At 39.1% G+C, this 19,912-nt stretch overlaps 1 protein-coding gene across 2 annotated transcripts in view; it reads right to left on the reverse strand.

Annotated features, from left to right (window-relative positions):
- Positions 1-348: 348 nt before the first annotated feature.
- The window catches only part of RANBP3L (RAN binding protein 3 like), a 42,264-nt gene continuing 22,700 nt past the window's right edge, over positions 349-19,912 (reverse strand). For both annotated transcript variants that reach the window (XM_036310273.1, XM_036310272.1), the window contains exons 7-14: positions 16,889-16,989; positions 16,018-16,102; positions 12,993-13,095; positions 12,503-12,633; positions 10,494-10,614; positions 8,374-8,516; positions 3,787-3,976; positions 349-1,832 (exon numbers count right to left, since the gene is read on the reverse strand). In XM_036310273.1, coding sequence (XP_036166166.1) covers positions 1,789-1,832; positions 3,787-3,976; positions 8,374-8,516; positions 10,494-10,614; positions 12,503-12,633; positions 12,993-13,095; positions 16,018-16,102; positions 16,889-16,989 — 918 coding nt within the window. In that variant the 3' untranslated portion in view covers positions 349-1,788. The remainder of the gene's footprint in view (positions 1,833-3,786; positions 3,977-8,373; positions 8,517-10,493; positions 10,615-12,502; positions 12,634-12,992; positions 13,096-16,017; positions 16,103-16,888; positions 16,990-19,912) is intronic.

The following is a 19,912-nucleotide window of genomic DNA, read 5'->3' on the forward strand; positions in this document are numbered from 1 at the left end:
CATCCATGCTTAGAAATTTGGCTCTTATCCCATATATGCTGGGAAGCCACCAAAAGGAGAAAATGATATGCTTTGCAAAGATTATGATCAGGAATTTCTTGGAAGAAACACAAGCAAGGAATAAATATCTGAAAGATACTGAACCTTATTAGAAATTAGAAAAATACAAATTAAGGTAATAGTAAAATAGCCTTTTATGTCCACTAAATTGGCAAAAATTAAAAAGTCCTGGTAAACTTCTAATTCTTGAAAACTACACACCAAGTCTTTATTAGGCTAAACACTTACCAGTTATTACAATAACTCCTCCAATGTCATAGTTTTCAAATATCAACACATTTTCAGAAGTCATTTTGGAGTTGTAACTCTTATTCCCTGGTTATACACTGAATGTTCTCAAGAAATTCATATGTTGAAGCTCTACCCCTCCCACCCACCGATATGATAGTATTTGGAGATGGGGCTTTGGGAGGTAATTAGGGTTAGATGAGGGCATGAGTGGGGGGAGCCTGGTCTGATGAGATTATAGAAGAGACCCCAGAGAGCTTTCTCCCTCTCTCTCTCTCTCTCTCTCTCTCTGCCATGCTCCCACAAGAAGAGACCACGGGAGCACACAATGAGATGGTGGCCCCCTCCAAGCCAAGAGAAGAGGCCTCAGAATGAACCCACCCTGCCAGCCTCCAGAACTGTGAGAAGTAATGAAGTTCTGTTGTTTCAGCCCAGTGCGTGGTATTTTGTTATGGCAGACGGAGCAGACTAAGATGCTGCTAACGGGAATTGTTTAGGGGTCACAATCTAAAGTCATTTTTAAGCCAGGGATGATCAAACTGGACTGGAAAATGAAATATGGCTCTAAGTACTGAGACTAATTTTCTTGTGTGACACATTAAGTGTCTCTGAAACAAAAATTGAAAGAGGGGCATCAAAACTCGCTTGCATGATTGTTGAAATTACTGTTGAATTTTTGAGAAAAATTTCATTTGGCTATTTGTGATATATTTGTTTTAAAAAGGTCTCTATACAGCCACACCCACTCAAATAGTAATGACAATTACATAAATAAAGCAAAGGACAAGTTAAATTATTTCAGTTTTTGTATACTTACTGTTTTGATACATAGGTAATGTATTTTATACATTCCTTCAACAACTATTGGAGGCTGGCTGTCAGTCAAGAATATACAAGGTACAGTGGATACGCGTCTAAGAACAAATATTCTCTTTAAAGGAATACATGAGTACATAATCTTACAGTATTAGGAAGTCCAAAGGCTAAATGAAAATACACGTGTCTCAGAAGAAAAACATGTTTTAATGAAATGTTATGCAGTTAGAGTGGTTTTCAAAGAAATGACTGGAAATATTATAAAATATTTGTTTTATGGCCACACAATGCATGACTGAAAAAATAAAGATTTTACTTAGCTATTTATCAAATCCAGGAATTTATCATTTTAACTATTATATCCATCAATGTGATGAATAGTCCAAATTAGTTATCAAATCCTATTCTAAGTTAACTTCTCCAAAAATGACACATTTTGAACTTCCAAAGTCCATGTATTTCTTAAATTCTGTCATTTTCTCAACAATAATCAAAATGTAAGACCTCAGAATTACCAGACTACATAAGAGAAAAACTTCAATTGCAACAAATATATTTCATGAACTTTTCTATTAAAACTCTTCAAGGGATGAAAAGGATCTTCTCGTTTAGTGAAGACGGCTTAGTATTTTCAGTTGGTGACCAATCTTTGTGTAGATGTCGTCATGTTATAGTAGGTGGCACTCATGAACAGGCAACTGACTGTCGGTGGGTCCACCTAGAAGGATCTGTGACATAAATTTAAAATATTTTATTATACAATGTTAGATTCAGATTTGATTTAATATTGAATTCAACTGAACAGGAATACTCATGAATATGCTTACTGGTGTGGAAATGAAATATAGAAAACTTATATTTTTTTAAGTAACTTTTGGAAATATTGCTTAATGTTAAACATGACATTTTCAAATAATTAAACCCTTCCTGAAATCATAAGTAACAGAGTTTCAAAAATTACACTTTTTATCACTTTCATAACATTTTAGCATTTGTATGCTACACCTCTTGGAGAAGGTACTAAGTGAAAGGGGGAAAGGAGAAGGGAGGGGTTCATATTATTGTCATTATTTCCATTGTTTCTCATCTTATCTAAAAATAGTTGCATATTAAAAACAACAGATTCTATAAACAGGTTATTTCTTGATGAAACTTTTGCAATTTAATCCTTCTTTCAAGTTAACATTTTAGTGGCTACCAACTCATTTTCTAATAGACCCCATTTTATTGTTGACAATATAAACTTTATAATATAAAAGATAGAAATTTTATACATTTTATACATTTCAAAGAATAATAAGCCATCTGTTTAATAATAACAAGAGAAATCATATTCACTCAGTTCTCTGAATCACTGGGACAAGCAATTTCTGATGCTAATCTGCATATTGGTCTTGATTACATTTTTAGTATTAGGCAAAGGAAGATATTTCATTGAGTTCTGCACATGATGGATTATTAAATTATGTCTGATTAAAGTAGCTTTAAGATTTAAAATGATTAAAAGTTGGACAATTGTTTATCTTTGTAAAAGTATATCCCTCAGTCCTCTGTAGAGCAGAATCAAGGCTAAATGAAACTATTACTGAAAATATTTGGCTGACTTTATTAGATACTTACATCTATATAACAAATCTCATTGTTTCCTTGACAATGGTTTTCTCCAAAAATAATGATGAACTTTAATTTTACACCCACACATCAGGATGAACACCTAAAAGTCTGTTTCCTACTGGTTCCACTTCCACCTCGCTCAAGTCATGAATCCTGACACAATAAAAGAAAGAATTCAGCCCTAGCTGGTTGGGCTCAGTGGATAGAGCGTTGGTTTGCGGACTGAGGGGTCCCAAGTTCGATGCTGGTCAAGGGCACATGCCCAGGTTGTGGGCTTGATGCCCAGTGGGGGGCATGCAGGAGGCAGCCAGTCAATGATTCTCTCCATTGATGTTTCTGTCTATCTCTTACTCTCCCTGCCTCTCTGAAATCAATTTAAAAAAAAAAGAAAAGAAATAATTCATTTGCACCAGGCAAAGAAAGTCTTTGAAAATAAAGCAGTCAGATTCCAAAAAGGGAATAAAGAGGGTTTTTGATGTTTGCAGCCAGATTTGCCTGATGGCTCCACTACAAGTATTTATAATTTCTCCTATTATGGCTAATAATAGGAGAATTAGAGCAAGTGAAGAGAAATATGGATAAATGGTTAGTTTCAGGGCAGCCATTAATACTTTAAATTGTAAAAATGGTCTTTTATACCATTTATATGTAAACTAGAGGCCCTGTGTACAAATTCGTGCACAGATGGGGTCCGGCCGGCCCGCCCCAATCGGGGCCAATCAGGCCGGGCTGGCCAGGGGGATGGGCTGCGGGCGGTTGGCGGGCCCTGCCCCTGGTCGAACTCCTGGTTGAACTCCCCATGGAGGGGACAATTTGCATATTAGCCTTTTATTACATAGGATGATATGCACCATCATGATGAGGCTGACTTGGGTAAAATCCCAATGAAGGCCCATTTAGAAGACAGATTTTTAAACCCACTCCCTGGTCCAAACAGCAAGGGCTCTCATGCCGACCACTGTAAACAAATCAGTAAGTTCCACTTTTTAAAAATTGGCTTCATACATTAGGATTGTGCTTAAGGTTCCTTTCTCAAACTGCTGACCTGCCAGAAGGTAAGTGCTTTACCTGATCTATTTTTAGTGCCTTGGGTGAAACCATCCTCATCCTCATCACAGCTGTCGCAGTTTAGTTGTGGGAGAGTTGCTTCTGCCTGGCTCTCAGCTTGATTGACGTCTTTCTGCTTCTCGAAGCTTCGAAGAGCAACAAGACGGTGATGTATGGCTGCATACAGCGATTCTGTGTCTTTGGCACTGGCCTGCATGAGGAAAATTCTGGGGTTAAGAATAGAAATAATAATAGCCACATTTTAAGGATTTTTAATCTTTCACTGTTAACAAGGAAGGAACTACATGGCATAAATCTAGAATGTAAACAACCCTAACCACTAAAGGGTAAAAAGTCCATTTATCTTGAACCAAACTGAATCCTAAGGCAGATAGTTTTGTAAGAGGTCCCAATTTGTGCATTTTAAATGGAGAAAATGAAATTTTGTGATTGGAAATTTCTTTTTGAATTTAACTTTGTAACGACCATCCTTCCTCCACGATTTTACCCTGTAGAAAACTGTAGAATTGGGGGGTGGGGGGGAAGAGGAGGGGCGACTCCATTTCCTTTACATCACTTTGCGTGGACATGCCCTGCAAGCTTACTAAAGACAGTACTTGTTTTCGGGACTTTTTGCCCATCAGAAGTACTTGTTTTCAGTACCTTTCTATGCTATTTTTATGGTTGCTACAAATATCAAAAGGATGGTAACAATACCATTTGTATAACAGTTATTGTTATTCTATTGTTACCCATTTTTTACAATAAAACTGTGGTTATTTATCCATTAATAGGTGAGGAGAGGATGGCTCAGAAAGGTGCAATGACTTACCTGACTTTACACAGCTAGTTGGCAAATTGCCTGGCCCTTGAATCCCAGGTTTTTGTCACCTAACTCAGTGTTCTTTAAGGTAACATGGCAGTAGTTTGTAGGTTTGTATCTTTTCACAATTTCAAAGAAAATCTGGGACATTTTTTCTCTTTGCTAACCTTCCAGAGAGTTACCAAACGTTTTAAAACTGAGAATTGAGGGTTGAGCCAACTATATGCCAACTCTTGGGAGAAGGGTTTTAAAGTTGGGTTTTTTTTATATGCATGTATTTAAGTTGCCTTAAATACTTGTGGGTGGAAAAATTTAAATATAAATGCAATAAAATATTTTTGTTTCTCATATTGTATTTGATATTACAGAGTAGTTATTAAATAAATACTTGTTGACTTGACTAATTTAATTTTTTATATTGTGTGCAAAGGTGTAATTTTCTTTAATAAGCTAATTACTAACAAATATTGAGAGTATTTGTAATTGAAATATAAATGCTATTCTGCTTCCTTGACTTTCTTACATTAAATTTGTAATGCCTTTCACTAGCCAATATATCTATTTCCTTTGAAGAAATTCATTCAGATGTTTTCATTTAAGAAATTCCGAAGTTAAAATAACATGATATATCTTTGAATAACAAATTTGCAATGCTTAAAAAAAATTGTGACTCTGAGGAAGTACTATAAAAAAATGCTGGTGAGAATGAAAACTGGTTCAGTCTTTCTGGAGAGAAATTTGTCAAGACAAGTCAAAACTTGTTCCCAAGAAAATTAACATGTATGTACACAGAGAGTTTCCTGCAGCCTCCTTAAAGAATCACATATAATAAAAGAGAAACATGCAAAATATAACCATCCCTCTGCTATGCTCAAGCCACGCCCACAAGCCACATCCACCAGCCAATCAGGAGCGAGTATGCAAATTAACCAAACTAAGATGGTGGTGGCCATGGAGCTGGAGTTAGCAGGAGGCTTGGGTTGCCCCTGCAATGGAGGAAGCTAAGCTTCCCGCCTGCCCTAGCCGGCCCTGGGCTCTGCTCAAGGCTACAAATTTTCAATTATAGAAGATAAATAAATCCCAGAAAAAAGAGAAAAAGAAAAAAAGGAGAGGCTAGGAGCTCGGGTCACCGGGGGGGCGTGGCCAGCCTGAAAACAGCCATCAGCCCCTCACCAGGCTGTCCAGGCACCCCAGTGGGACTCCCCCCCGCTGAAAGGGCTGTGGGCAGCCTGAAAACGGCCCTCAGCCCCTCACCCAGGCTGGCCACACCCCCATTGGGTGAGGGTCCCCACTGGGGGGCTTGACCAGCCTGCAAACAGCCCTCAGCCCCTCACCCAGGCTGGCCAGGCACCCCAGCGGGGACCCCCCTTCAGCATGGGGGCGTGGCCAGCCTGAAAATGGCCCTCAGCCCCTCACCCAGCTGGCCAGGAACCCCAGCAGGACTCCCACCTTGAAGGGGGTGTAGCCAGCCTGAAAACAACCATCAGCCCCTCACCAGGCTGTCCAGGCACCCCAGCAGGACTCCCCCACCCTGAAGGGGCTGTGGGCAGCCTGAAAACGGCCCTCAGCCCCTCACCCAGGCTGGCCACACCCCCATTGGGTGAGGGTCCCCACTGGGGGGCTTGACCAGCCTGCAAACAGCCCTCAGCCCCTCATCCAGGCTGGCCAGGCACCTCAGCGGGGACCCCCACCCTGAAGGGCGTGTGGCCAGCCTGAAAATGGCCCTCAGCCCCTCACCCAGCTGGCCAGGCACCCCAGCAGGACTCCCACCTTGAAGGGGGTGTAGCCAGCCTGAAAACAGCCCTCAGCACCTCACCGAGGCTGGCCAGGCACCACACCCTTCAGGGCAAACCAGCCAGCCCCCACCCATGCACCAGGCCTCTCTCCTATATAATAAAAGGGTAATATGCAAATTGACCCTAACAGCAGAACGACTGGGAATGACTAGTCACTATGACACACACTGACCACCAGGGGGCAGACGCTCAATGCAGGAGCTTCCCCCTGGTGGTCAGTGCACTCCCACAGGGGGAGCTCTGCTCAGCCACAAGCCAGGCTGATGGCTGCCAGCACAGCAGTGGTGGTGGGAGCCTCTCCTGCCTCCTCAGCAGTGCTAAGGATGTCCGACTGCAGCTTAGGCCTGCTCCCCGCTGGCAAGTGGACATCCCCCAAGGGCTCCCGGGCTGCCAGAGGGATGTCTGACTGCCAGCTTAGGCCTGATCCCCTGGGGAGCAGGCCTAAGTCAGCAGGTGAATGTCCTCCAAGGGGTCCCAGACTGTGAGAGGGCACAGCACCCCCCCCCAGTGCACAAATTTTTGTGCACCAGGCCTCTAGTTTATAATAATGAAACAGTAAATTATCTAAGTATTTTTTTTACCTAAATATTTAACAAAGTGGAATTAATGGAATAAACTATGATGCACAATACAATAGAATTCTTTTCACCTGTTAAAATAATTTTTGAAGAATGAACTATTTAATGTCACAAAAACACTCATTTTCATTGGTAAGTGAAAAGAAGGTTACATGTATATATTTTACAATCAAATATTAGCTATCTAATCTTCTCAACCATTTTATGAAGTATATTATTCTCTTCATTTATCAGGTGAGTAAAAGCAGGAAGCTAGATAACTTGCCTGAAGGTCATACAGTATGTACAGTAGGGCACATATGTATTATATATGTGTGTACATATGTTTATATATTAAAATACAGGGTAAGACCAAAGTATGAATAGTGACCATTTCTGGGAGTGGAATTTGGAGTGATTTTTATTTGCATTTTGTTTGCTTAGCTCTAAAAAAATCCTACAATTTAAAAAGACTGCATGAGGCCAGTGTTGAGCAGCAGAATCCAATCCTAGCTGACAGTCTCCGGCAGGCTGCTTGGCCATTCAAAGCCAGCAACCTGGCCTGGCAGAGTGTCCTCTCCCTCCATGGTGAGCAGGGGTGGGCATCATCTTACTCTAGCGTCTTCATACTCTCATCACTTACAGCTAACATTGTACTCACTGTTAATTAATAAAACCTTTGGTTTTTCATCAGTGGCCACTTGCCAACTTCTTTTCCATTGGTCTGTGAAGGCCACGCCACTTGTACTGCTGCTTCTGCCCGAGTCACCTGCGTCCTCAGTTTTCTCCCGGGTCTCAGCCCACAGGCGAGACCCAGCCTTTGTTCTGACCTGATTCCTGTCCGCTCTCTCTCTTGTGCCTGGATATCGTCTATTTAAGGTCAAGCATTCCTTTTGCAGGAAAACAGCTGAAGCTGTGCTCCCATCTGTTACCTTGGAGACTGACTCATGTCCAGAACTGGAATTTGCTGCTGGACTGGCTAACTCGCTAGCCCTGTGTTTTTCCATTTCTCACTTATTCCTTTCCAGTGATCTCAAAGCCTTCTCCATCTCAGCATTCAGAATGAGCATCAGGCTGTGGATTTTGCTAGCTTCTTGGCAATAGTCCCTTTGGTAACTTAGTAAGATTGTTGAGGTAATTTCAATAGTAAAGAAAAATGTAGAGGTTCGATGGCTTATATCAATAAAAATGTCTTGGGACAGGTACCAGTTGATTACTCTAGATTTAGGTGTTAATTTCTAAATTTCATGTAAAATGTAGGTCTTATATTAGACTGTAAACAACTAACGTGAATGGCTGATTTTTTGCCAATGGTACAGGTTATCACAGTAAAATGAAAAAATGTAACAAACACCAACACAAATGAGTAAATGCAGAGATCTATAAATATAGCAGGGTGGGTAATCCTCTATCACTGTAATTTATTACTTACCTGAATTAAAAACACTTTGATGCTACAGTCTTCTAAATCAGTAGCTGTTATTCGTAAATTTTGGTGGTTCGCTCTTTGAATTTCCATTTGAGTCCAGAGTTTGCTATTGAGAATCAGCCTCAGGCTGCCTTGATTGCGCATAACTAAAACGGGAAGGTGAATACATCAGACTACAGAAGAGTTGATTTCTTACCCTCTCAGGGGAATTCCCCCATTTGAAAGCAAAGTAAATCTTGTACTGATTTTTCAGATTGTATTTTCACTATTAAATTTGACTAGATTATAACTTGTTTTTCAAATTGGACTTTATTATGTTAAAGAATTTTTTAAATTTATTTTTTGGTTAAAATGCTGGAATTATATATTTTTACTATATTAAAAATGATTAAAATTTTAGAACTCCTTTGGGGACCTACTGTTCTTAAGAATTTACCCAAAAACTGTTTAAAATAGAGAAAACTGAAATGGAATTAAAAAATGGAATGAGTTAAATAAATGATGGTACAGCTAGTCAAGGTATTATGAACCCATTAAGAAGACTGAAGAGGCCCAGCTGTCATCGACCTATTGAACTAGGAGGTCACAGTTTGATTCACATGCCCGGGTTGCAGGCTCCCTCCCCAGTAGAGCATGCAGGAGACAGCCAATCAATGATTCTCTCTCATCATTAATGTTTCTATCTCTCTTTTCCTCTCCTTCCTCTCTGAAATATATTCTTCCTCTCTGAAGAAAAGAGAATTATTGATGTAGAAAAGTGATCTTGGTATATACTATGTAAACAAGAAGAAATCCAATTGCGAAGCAATATAAACACCACGAAACACACCTTTTTCAGTATATGTATACCTTTATGTAGACAGAGAACAAAGTCTAGAAGAATATGTATTGTAAACAGAAGCTATCACAGGAAGAGAGACCTTTCAGCGATTTCTTTCTGTTGATCCATATTTACTGTCTTCTATAATGAACTTGTATGTCCTGTATAATTTTTTTTAAATGGGTTGTTTTGTGTCTCTTTGGCAGGTGGTGGAAGGAGTAAAATTAAACCAAAGTAGAAAAACAACCAGCACCTGCCTTGGGAATAATACTTAGAAACCTGTTTGCCAATTACGGAACTGAAGGCACTGTTTGTATTCTCTCAGTCTGAACTCTATTCCGTACCCATTTGTTGAGCCTGATATCCGAAACTCAACACACGTGCATACACTTAGATCCGACTTCTATTCGTGGTCTTCTCCTCCACAGCTCTCTCACTGGCTAGTACTGACCAGTCAACCAAACCTATCCCCCACCCAGATCTCAGCGTGGGCTCACTTTACGTTTGGGCCTCTGAATGAGGGCCACTGTGCCTTTCGGATGGATGTCTTTCAGTGTGACTGACTCCAGGTTCCAACCATCACTCTGCCTGCAGGATTCAATAACCACACACCTTTATTTCCTTGGAAACTGACCCTTCATCCCAACCCACACACCAGGCTATGAATGGCACTGTAAATTATAGGGCAGATATTCTTTTTTAGGAAAACTATTTTCACTTTTTAAATAATTTGTGTCATATTTCTTTAAATAATAATGGGTTGCTATTTAGGTATGTGGTGGGCTCCTTCATGGGTACTTTACATGCATTATTATCTCACTGAATTCTCACAATCATTAAGTTATGGACTATTATTACATTTTCATTTATTGATTTTGAGAGAGAGAGAGAGAGAGAACAAGAAATACCAATTTGTTATTCCACTTACTAGTATTTATTCATGCACTGGTTGCTTCTTCTCTGTGCCCCAACCAAGGATCAAACCTGCAACCTTGATGTATCGGGAGACCAGTCTTACCAACTGAGCTTCCTGGCCAGGGCCATTATCCCCATTTCAAAATGGCAACTGACTTGTCTGAGGTCACCAGGTAGTCAGTGGGGGAGCCAGAACTGGGACCAGTGTCCTCTGACATAAGGGCCTACTCTAACCAGGAAGCTCCTCTGGCACACTGGAAAACAACATTGTTTTCAACAGTCTGATTCCTCGACATACTTCATGGCACATCTCCAGACAACGGTTTGCACCTGTATTGGAAATTTCCCCCTGAGACATAGCGTCCTGCGTTACCAGCGGATCCCTTACTTAGTCTTGACTGGAAGGCCCCCCGGTCACTGCCAGCTGTGTCATTCAGCCTCAGCGCTCCCCGGCCCCTTTCAGTCCAGGACCGGGTGGTTTTGTTGAACACAAAAAGCTTGCAGTTGACCTGAAGGGCAATATTTTAGAATGTGAGACGTATAGAAAGTTTCTTCAAATCCCTCTCTATACTTTTGTTTATTTGATCTTTTACCAGAATAATCTTTGTTAATGATTTACACATCAGTTTTAAAATATTATTTAAACTTAAATATTATTTAACTTTATGAATATACAAGTTTTTAATAGTTCAAACATCAAAAATCAAGAAGATGGAAGAAAAGGGAGGACTTATGTAATAATTTCAACAGTAAATATTTTTTAAAAAGCAAGATATACAAAGTGAGAGGTCCCTCCCCAAACCTAGTTTCCCATTTGTACTTTCTACCTCCTGTATCAGTAATCACTATTGGTAATATTAATTCTCCCATATATAAGTATATATATGTATATATATATATGACAATACATATATATGTTCCCCCTTTTTTTCCTGTAAATGGTAGAATAGCATACTCCTTTCTGTATCTTGCTTTTTCATTTAACAATACATAGTGTGGTAAAAGTAGGTTTACTGTTGTGAGTACATACATGAAATAGAGTTTATTCTTATATTATTACTTATTAATTATTGTATTATTTTCCATATGAACAACTGTAAACCTACTTTCGCCCTACCCAGTATATCTATATAAACACCAACTTTTAAATTAAACTTAATGCTATTTGAGCTGTGTAATTTATTTGAAGGTAAAGCAATGATGGAAATAGTTGTATGCTTTAAATATTTTAAAGAATAGAGCATGAGAGCTAAGATGTGACACCAGAGTGCCCTACTGGAATTTAAAATACCAGTGGCTCTCAAATGTCACTGTTTGTGAGTCACCTGGATGACTTGTTGAAAATACAGCATCAAGGAAGGGTCTCACCCGTCACAATTACTTCCATAGTCTAGGGTTAATCTGATCCGAAGTTATGCTTGGAACACACTTTATAGTAAACGTATTAGCAGATTGTGAGGGAGGAGAAGAGGAAAGGAGGAAGAGCAGATGTAGACAGACAAAGGGAAACCCGTGCCTTGTTGAGAAATGATCAAGTTGCAGTAATTACACTTCATATGCCTGGGCTGATACCTAGACCACATTCAAACCGATGGTGATACTGTAGACGCATTTGTGAAAGTTTTGATTTATATGACATTCAGAACTTACAAACTTTCAAAAGGGAAACAAAATTCTTTTACTTTCTAGAACTAAAATCAATTCATCTTATCAGCACTTTAAAACCTTCCATGTAAGTTAAAATTTTAAATCCTATGATAATGGCACTGATTGTACAAGCAGGTTGTTGAACAGTGTACAGAGGTCAAAGTTATATTAAGAAAGTGTCCTGCCCTAGCTGGTTTGGCTCAGCGGATAGAGCGTCAGCCTGCGGACTGAAGGGTCCCAGGTTCGATTCTGGTCGGGAGCATGTACCTGGGTTGTGGGCACATCCCCAGTAGGGGGCGTGCAAGAGGCAGCTGAATCGATGTTTCTCTCTCATCGATGTTTCTAACTCTCTATCCTTCTCCCTCTCCCTTCCTCTCTGTAAAAAAATCAATAAAATATATTTAAAAAAAGAAAGAAAAGAAAAGAAAAGAAAAGAAAAGAAAAGAAAAGAAAAGAAAAGAAAAGAAAAGAAAAGAAAAGAAAGAAAGTGTCCTGAGCTGTCTGCTTCCTAAGGGACTAATGTGAATGGCTGTAAACCCAACAACCCAGTTTTCCTGCAAGTTATAAGCACAAATGTAAGAATACAACAAAATACTGCTTTAATTTTTGGAAGTGTCCAACATTTTTATTTAAGCAACTCAGTTTTCTTGAAAAGTATACTTCTGCCTTTTTTAAAAAAAACATGTCCCTGTTGATGATAACTTTATATCTGCAAGGGCTACCAAAAAGAGCAATATATGATATACAGACCTTTAACACATTATATTCCGCTTCTTCCCCTGTTATTACATCAATTTTCTTCAGCAAGTATTTTGGTGATGATTTGGAAGAGAGAGCAGCAGCTGATTCAATCAGGGATATATTTTTAATAGTGTCTGTTCCTAAGAGAAAATAGGGGGGAAAACCCATAAAAGGCCCCATTTTTTCTAGTGTGAACGTCCTCTGTTGCCCCTATTAAATATTAGTACATCTCTTCCACTTTTTTATAACAATGAGTGTTTCTAAAAAACCCAAGTTCTTCAGGTTAAGAAAATCTCTTTAATGACTTGCCATGTATTTAGTCAAAAATTTTAAAAAGCGTCTATATCATGTAACCATATGTATATGCTTTATTCTTTACCAACAAATTTGAAAGTACTGGACTATTGCTTTTGTATTTTGTAGATGTTAAACAAATGACATCGGAAAACAGGAAATAAACTAGTCAAACCAAATGTTTTACAAGTGAAACAATTCTTACTTGAGTTTGGAGAGTTGATAGGAAATTTTAGAGTGTATTTGAATGGCTTTTCCTTGGCATAGGAGTCATTTTCAAGTTGAGGCTGGGTGAGTTTTTGCATACCCTAGATGGGGGAAAGATGCGTTACTTAATTTTACCCTCTTATATTTGCAGGAAGCCAAAAGATATCTTTGTTCTTCTGTTTAAAACAAAACCAACTGCTGTGTTTTTGTTTGGGCTCCCTCTGTGCTGAACAGGAAGTTGCTCCCTCTCCTTGCAGGACCTTGGTCCTGGTCCCCAGGAAGCAGAGCCCAGTGACCACCAGTCTACTTGGGTGGGATCCGGTTCCAGGGACGATGTGAGAAGTTGTAGAGGCCCCAAAGGAAGTGACAGCTGTTCCATGGGACCACCAGACTAGCCTGATACCTACGAGGAGGTGCAACTATTATCTGTTTCAAGGTATTTCAGTATGCCCAGCAATCCGCTGTTCTATCCACAGCATTAAAACATCACCATAATAATGGCCCTGTCTGGGTGGCTCAGTCGTTCACCTCCTAGTCAGGGCACATACTTAGGTTGCAGGTTCAATCCCCTGTAGGGGCACGTATGGGAGGCAAACGATCAATGCTTCTCTCTCACATTGATGTGCCTGCCCTCCCTGCTCTACTCCTTCCTCTCTAAAATCAATGAACATATCCTGTGGTGAGGATAAAAATAATAATAATAATAATAATAATAATAATAATAATAATAAAATTATCCAGAGATCCCACTGAGCTGTCTCAGAGATCATCTTCATAGAAACAATCTTTTTTTAAAAAAAATATTTCTTTATTGATTTCAGAGAGGAAGGGAGAAGGAAAGAGAGATAGAAACATCAATGATGAGAGAGAATCATTGATTGGCTGCCTCCTGCACACCCCCCACTGGGGATCAAGCCCACAACCCAGGCATGTGCCCTCGGCCGGAATCAAACCTGAGACCCTTCAGTCTGCAGGCTGACACTCTATCCACTGAGCTAAGCCGGCTAGCGCCATAGAAACAATCTTAATTTTCCTCCCATCAGCTTTTGCCAACAATGGGTCTTTGTACATGTGTTATAATCAAGGCCTGTGTGAAAAGGACTGAGTAGTTCCCTACCATTTATGACCCTGTATAACCCCCTGCAGAACAGGGAAAACTGGAATGATTCTCAGGTTTGTATCATTTCCTTTATAAACTGTTCAAGGTTTGCTCACAATATTTAACTGGACATCAAGAATAGTCTGTTAAAATCGGTAGACACGAGTATATCTATTTCAAAGGGACAAAAACAAACAAACAAACAAAAAACTTAAGGCACAGAAAGCTTAATGGCTAACTCTAAGAGCACATGGTCAGCTAACCAGTCCGAAGGATATCCGGGCCCCCAAGTCACTAGGCCGCGGGATTACAGGATTAACTGAAGACAAATACAAGTTTTCACCATTGCTCCTATCTGTAGGATGTTATCAATTTAAAGGGAGAGGAAGCGCAGATTCTTTTGTAAACCAAATGGGAAGTGCCCAATAGGAAAGCACACAAGTGCCTCCTCCAAGTACATCGACAATCCTGATTAGGTCCTTTGTACAGGTATCTCTCTGTCTCATGCAGTTTTCAAGCCTGGCTGTATATTAGAATCGCCTGACACCTGGCCTCAACCAAAAGATCCTGAAATGGTTGGTTTAGGGAGATGCCCAGGCATAAAAATACTGTGGAGGCTCACCAGATAGCTAGTAGGCAGGCAAACTGAAGACCGACACCAATGCTTTATGTATCATAAGAACACAATACCTTTGTTACATTGAGTTGAATGCTAATAAAATACCTTATTTTTGTCGGTGACATCTCACAGAAGCTAATCTGGTGTCCAATTTAGGACTAAATGTTATGGAGTAAATATCCCTAAATATATTGCCTGGAATTTCATTCTGGAAGTTGGTCCATTCTGGTTCAGATGCAAAGGTGTGCGTCACCAGCTCTGGGATCGCAGGTGTTGACCTTCGTTTTGGGAGGGACCAAAGAACGCCTCTGAACTAGAAAGCTATGCCAACTGCTCTTGGGATTAGGGTTTAGCCTGAGGCAGGTATGGAATAAACAAGATCGTAAAAGTGACTGATTGGTGGAAGCCCTAAAAATCTTGGAATAAACTGGCCTCATGAGTTGGTCCTCCTATTAATCTGAGCCCGTTCATGGGTTTTTAAATCTCGACAGCCTCCCTGGGTCCTCCCTGTAACTAGCAGCCCACAAGGCAAGCTAGCCACCGAGGCCTATCTTAGCCAAGATTCTGGTCCGGGTCAAAGCTGGGAAGAGCATGAAGATGTGATGGACTAGATTACAGCACAGGCACACCTGCTCCATAGCGTTCACGTTGCTGTATAAGTCCCCCGTCCCCACCTCCCTCCTAGATGATGCTCTTAGAGACATCCCCTAAGGAGGGCAGAGCAGCAACTGCCTCCCGCAGGATTCTCAGTAGTGAACGAAGAGGGCAGTAATGATAGTTCCGGGTCTCCACCTGGCAAGCATGTTCCCCGGGCAAGTGATTTTCCCCTTAAAGCTAGACGCAAGTAAGTTACAGTAACACTTTTCAAAGTAAGACCTTGAAGGGAAAGGTTGTGGCTAATGAGAAAAAATTGGCAAACAATTTTAAAATCATCTTATTACCAAAAAAAATGCTATTGAAAAATGATATTAAGATGTCATTACCAGTTGAGCTTATCTAACTATTGCAGGTAATTCTGGGATTTCCTTGGGTACCTTTGGGTTAACGCGAGTCAAGAACTATTTAATATTTCTCATCAGTAATAATGTTATAATTATACAATTCTCTTCTTCTGTGGGTTGTCTATTATTCTAACAACGAAAACTAGCTTCCCAGGGGACTCTTCCCAGTTAAAGAAAGAAAACGAGCCTTTGAACCCAGGAGTTGGAGTGTGCTCCGAGGTAACACTGTTTTCATTAATTTGTCTTCAGGAATTTGAAGTGACAGCTCTCTACATAATAAGAGAAACATTTGCCAAAACCTTACCAAAACTCTCTCTACCATGTTTTCTCCAAAAACGAAGTTAGAACTGCAGCTTTTAAAAGAATACTTATCTTCATTTGGTTGACATCTAAAAAAAAGAAAGAAGCATTTGCTATTTTATTTATGTGTGTGTGTGTGTGGGGGGGGGTGTTTAAAGCTTCTTTTTGCTATAACTATTGCTTTTTCCTCCTTTCATCAACAATTGACTTATTTTTTACATTTTTAACTAAATTTTTTTCAGTTATAGTTTACATTTAATATTATTTTGTACTAGTTTCAGGTGTACAGCCCAGTAATTAGACAATAATATACTTTACAAAGTATTCCTCCTGATGTCTCCAGCACCCACCTGGCACCATACGTAGTTATTACAGTATTATTGACTGTATTCCCTGTGCTGTACTCTACATGCCCATGACTGATTTGTAACTACCAATCTGTGCTTCTCAATCCCTTCACCGTTTTCATCCATCCCCCAACTCCCCTCCCCTCTGGCAGCCATCGGTTTGTTCTCTGTAACTATGAATCTGTTTCTGTTTTGTTTATTCATTTATATTGTTCTTTAGATTTCACATGAAATCATATGGTATTTGTCTTTTTCTGACTGACTTATTTCATTTACCATAATACCCTTTAGGTTCATCCAGGCTTCACAAATGGTAAGATTTCATTCTTTTTTTATGGCCTAGTAATATTCCAATATTAATGGCATTAGAATATTAGAGACATTTTGAAAATCATTTTAAACTGTGTTCTTCATAAAATCTTCTTTCAAACAGAAATATTGACAATTTATCTCTATGATGTCAGAAAATTATTTTCTGTAAATGGTTATAACGATAAAAGAAAGCAACAATGAAGGAACAGCACTCACCCTACTGATGCAGCACCCAAAAGAATCTGGTTGGTAGACAGCTGGATTGAAATTCCAGCATTTGGCAAATTTTCACTTAGCAAAGAGTTCTTTTCAGAAATCTGAACGAAAAGAGATCCATCAAAAAGTTCATTTAAATTGCTTCCTATGGTGGCATCAGATAAGGAAATAATAGTTATAGTTAAATGTATTGAAAATTTGCTGTATTCAAGTACTGCCCTGAGCATTATATGTACACTATCTCATTTTCTGTTCACAACAACTCCATACACTTTGTACACCCATTATTTATTATCCACATTTCCCAGATGTGTGAACTAACCTAACGCGTTCAAATAACTTGGCTAGGCCTGGACAACCAGGAGTGGGGCTGATGTCTGAACCTGGGTCTGTCTGACACCAGAGACTATATACTTGGTCCTAATATTTCAGAAATCCGACTCCTTTTGTTCCTTTTTTAGCTAAATGGAGTTAATTCTCATTTCTAGGTTAGTAAATCTATCTTTCAGGTTTATTTTATCCCTGGAAGCAACTAAGAGCTTCACCATCACCACCATCCAATCAGTGTGGGAGGAAACTCCATCTCTTCACCTAGGAACATTGGACTGGTAACTTAATCAACAGAAATGTGCATATGTACATAAGTGTTCATGTATAAATGAAGGAGTGGGCACTTTTAGAACTGGAAGGAACCCTAGAAAGATCAGATCTAGTGTCTCCAATGTTTTGTGGACACCTTCCTTCCCCTACCAGAGATGTAGTAGGGAGTTCATGTCTTTAAAGGCAGGTGGGCATGGCCAGCATGGCTCAATAGTTGATCTTTGACTTATGAACCAGGAGGTCATGGTTCTAATTCTGGTCGGGGCACATGCCCGAATTGCAGGCTCAATTCCCAGTGTGAGGCGTGTAGTTCGTAGCCGATCAATGATTCTCTCTCATCAGTGATGTTTCTATCTCTCCCTTCCTCTCGGAAATCAATCTATAATAATAAAAGCATAATATGCTAATTAGACCAGTTGTCCTTCCAGACGACCTTCCGGACAAAGCCGGGGCTGAGAGGGAAGCCCAGGTCCCAGGTGCCAGTGGGAAGCTGGTGCTGGCAGCCGGGGGAAGGAAGGCCCACTCTTGCATGAATTTTGTGCATCAGGCCTCTAGTAAAAATATATTAAAAAATAAATCCCCAGCCCTAAGCGGTTTGGCTCAGTGGATAGAGCATCAGCCTGCAGACTGAAGGGTCCCAGGTTCGATTCTGGTCAAGGGAATGTATCTTGGTTGCGGGCACATCCCCAGTAGGGGGTGTGCAAGAGGCAGCTGATTGATGTTTCTAACTCTCTACCCCTCTCCCTTCCTCTCTGTAAAAAAAATCAATAAAATATATTAAAAAAAAAAAAAAAGAATGAAGCCCAATCTTAAAAAAAAAAAAAAAAATCCCCAGTGTAAGGCATGCAGGAGGCAGCCAATCAACAATTCTCTCTCATCATTGATGTTTCTATCTCTCTCTCCCTCTCCCTTCCTCTCTGAAATAAATAAAAATTAAAAAATTAAAAAATAAATATTTCCATCAAACAAATAAATGAATAAAATAAAGACAGATGGGGTCTGTTTCTACTTTAATCTTATATCAACCAATAGAAATAATTTTGAGTAGTTCCCTATTATAATAGAATTTGAGAGCTGAGAAATATATATCATGAGAATATGCATCATTGGTTAGCAACAATCAAAATATATGTTCATGACTCAGTCACGCAGAGGATTCATCACTCAGCCCAAATCACAGATTTTACTCTTAAAGTTGCTTAAAATAGTTTTTATTAGGCATATATGGTTTAAATTATACACAATAAGTGACCACTGATTAATGACAGGATGTATAAAAATATTTCTGATTTTGATATACAAGTTCATAAGGAACATGAAAATAATGGTTCTATAAAATTCACCTAGAAATAATTTTCACTAGATCCATAAATTACATATATTGTCAGAATTCTTACACAGCACGTAGCTAGTCTTTAGATGTTAGAAGATCATTAAATAGAAAATGTGGGCATATCCGACTAGGCTTTTCCCTAATGAAGAGTAGGTTCTATTCATAACCTTCGTGAGTTGTTCACGTAGCAATGCTTACCGACGACGGCCTGAAAATCTCCCTTCTGCTTAATCACTTAGCAAGAAAATGCAAGGAATATATTGTATTTTATTATTTAAATATGCAATTAAGATTTTAAAAAACATGCCGAAGAAGAAATATTGATCTATTTTTGATATCATAACATGTAATAAAAATTTTAATCTATAATTTATGGTAATGCTGTTACAAAATCAAATGCAATATAATAACATTTTAAAATTAGTCAACACATATTTTTTCTTATAAACTTTTTAAAAAATATATTTTATTGATTTTTTACAGAGAGGAAGGGAGAGGGATAGAGAGTTAGAAACATCGATGAGAGAAACATCAATCAGCTGCCTCCTGCACACCCCCTACTAGGGATGTGCCCGCAACCCAGGTACATGCCCCTGACCGGAATAGAACCTGGGACTCTTCAGTCCACAGGCCGACGCTCTATCCACTGAGCCAAACCGGTCAGGACTTCTTATAAACTTTTAAAAAATTAACATGCATCACTTCATAAATAAATAAAAGCTTTTAAATAATATGTGATGATTATTAGAAATGAAAACTTTTAATATACTGATTTAAAATTTAAAACATGTTACTTAAAAATCACATCATAAACCATGCATAAATAATAAAATGTTTTTTTTTAATTCACAATGGGTCTCATGAAATCAGATTTTACCAAAAAAAAGAATTAGAAATATAAAAATGTTGGCAAATGTTGACTAAGTTGAACTCCCTCACTTCACTAATAAAAAGGGAAGGTTGGGTGCTTTTTCCAAGAATGCAAACATAGATAGTAGCAGAGGTAGGATTACTACCAACTTGATTTCTTTTCATTGAATTAATGAACTCACTGTTATTTTTAACACTCCATGTGTTGCTATCCTTATGTT

This window comes from Myotis myotis, unplaced genomic scaffold (assembly GCF_014108235.1).
Source record: "Myotis myotis isolate mMyoMyo1 unplaced genomic scaffold, mMyoMyo1.p scaffold_m19_p_5, whole genome shotgun sequence".
NCBI classification, from domain to species: domain Eukaryota; kingdom Metazoa; phylum Chordata; class Mammalia; order Chiroptera; family Vespertilionidae; genus Myotis; species Myotis myotis.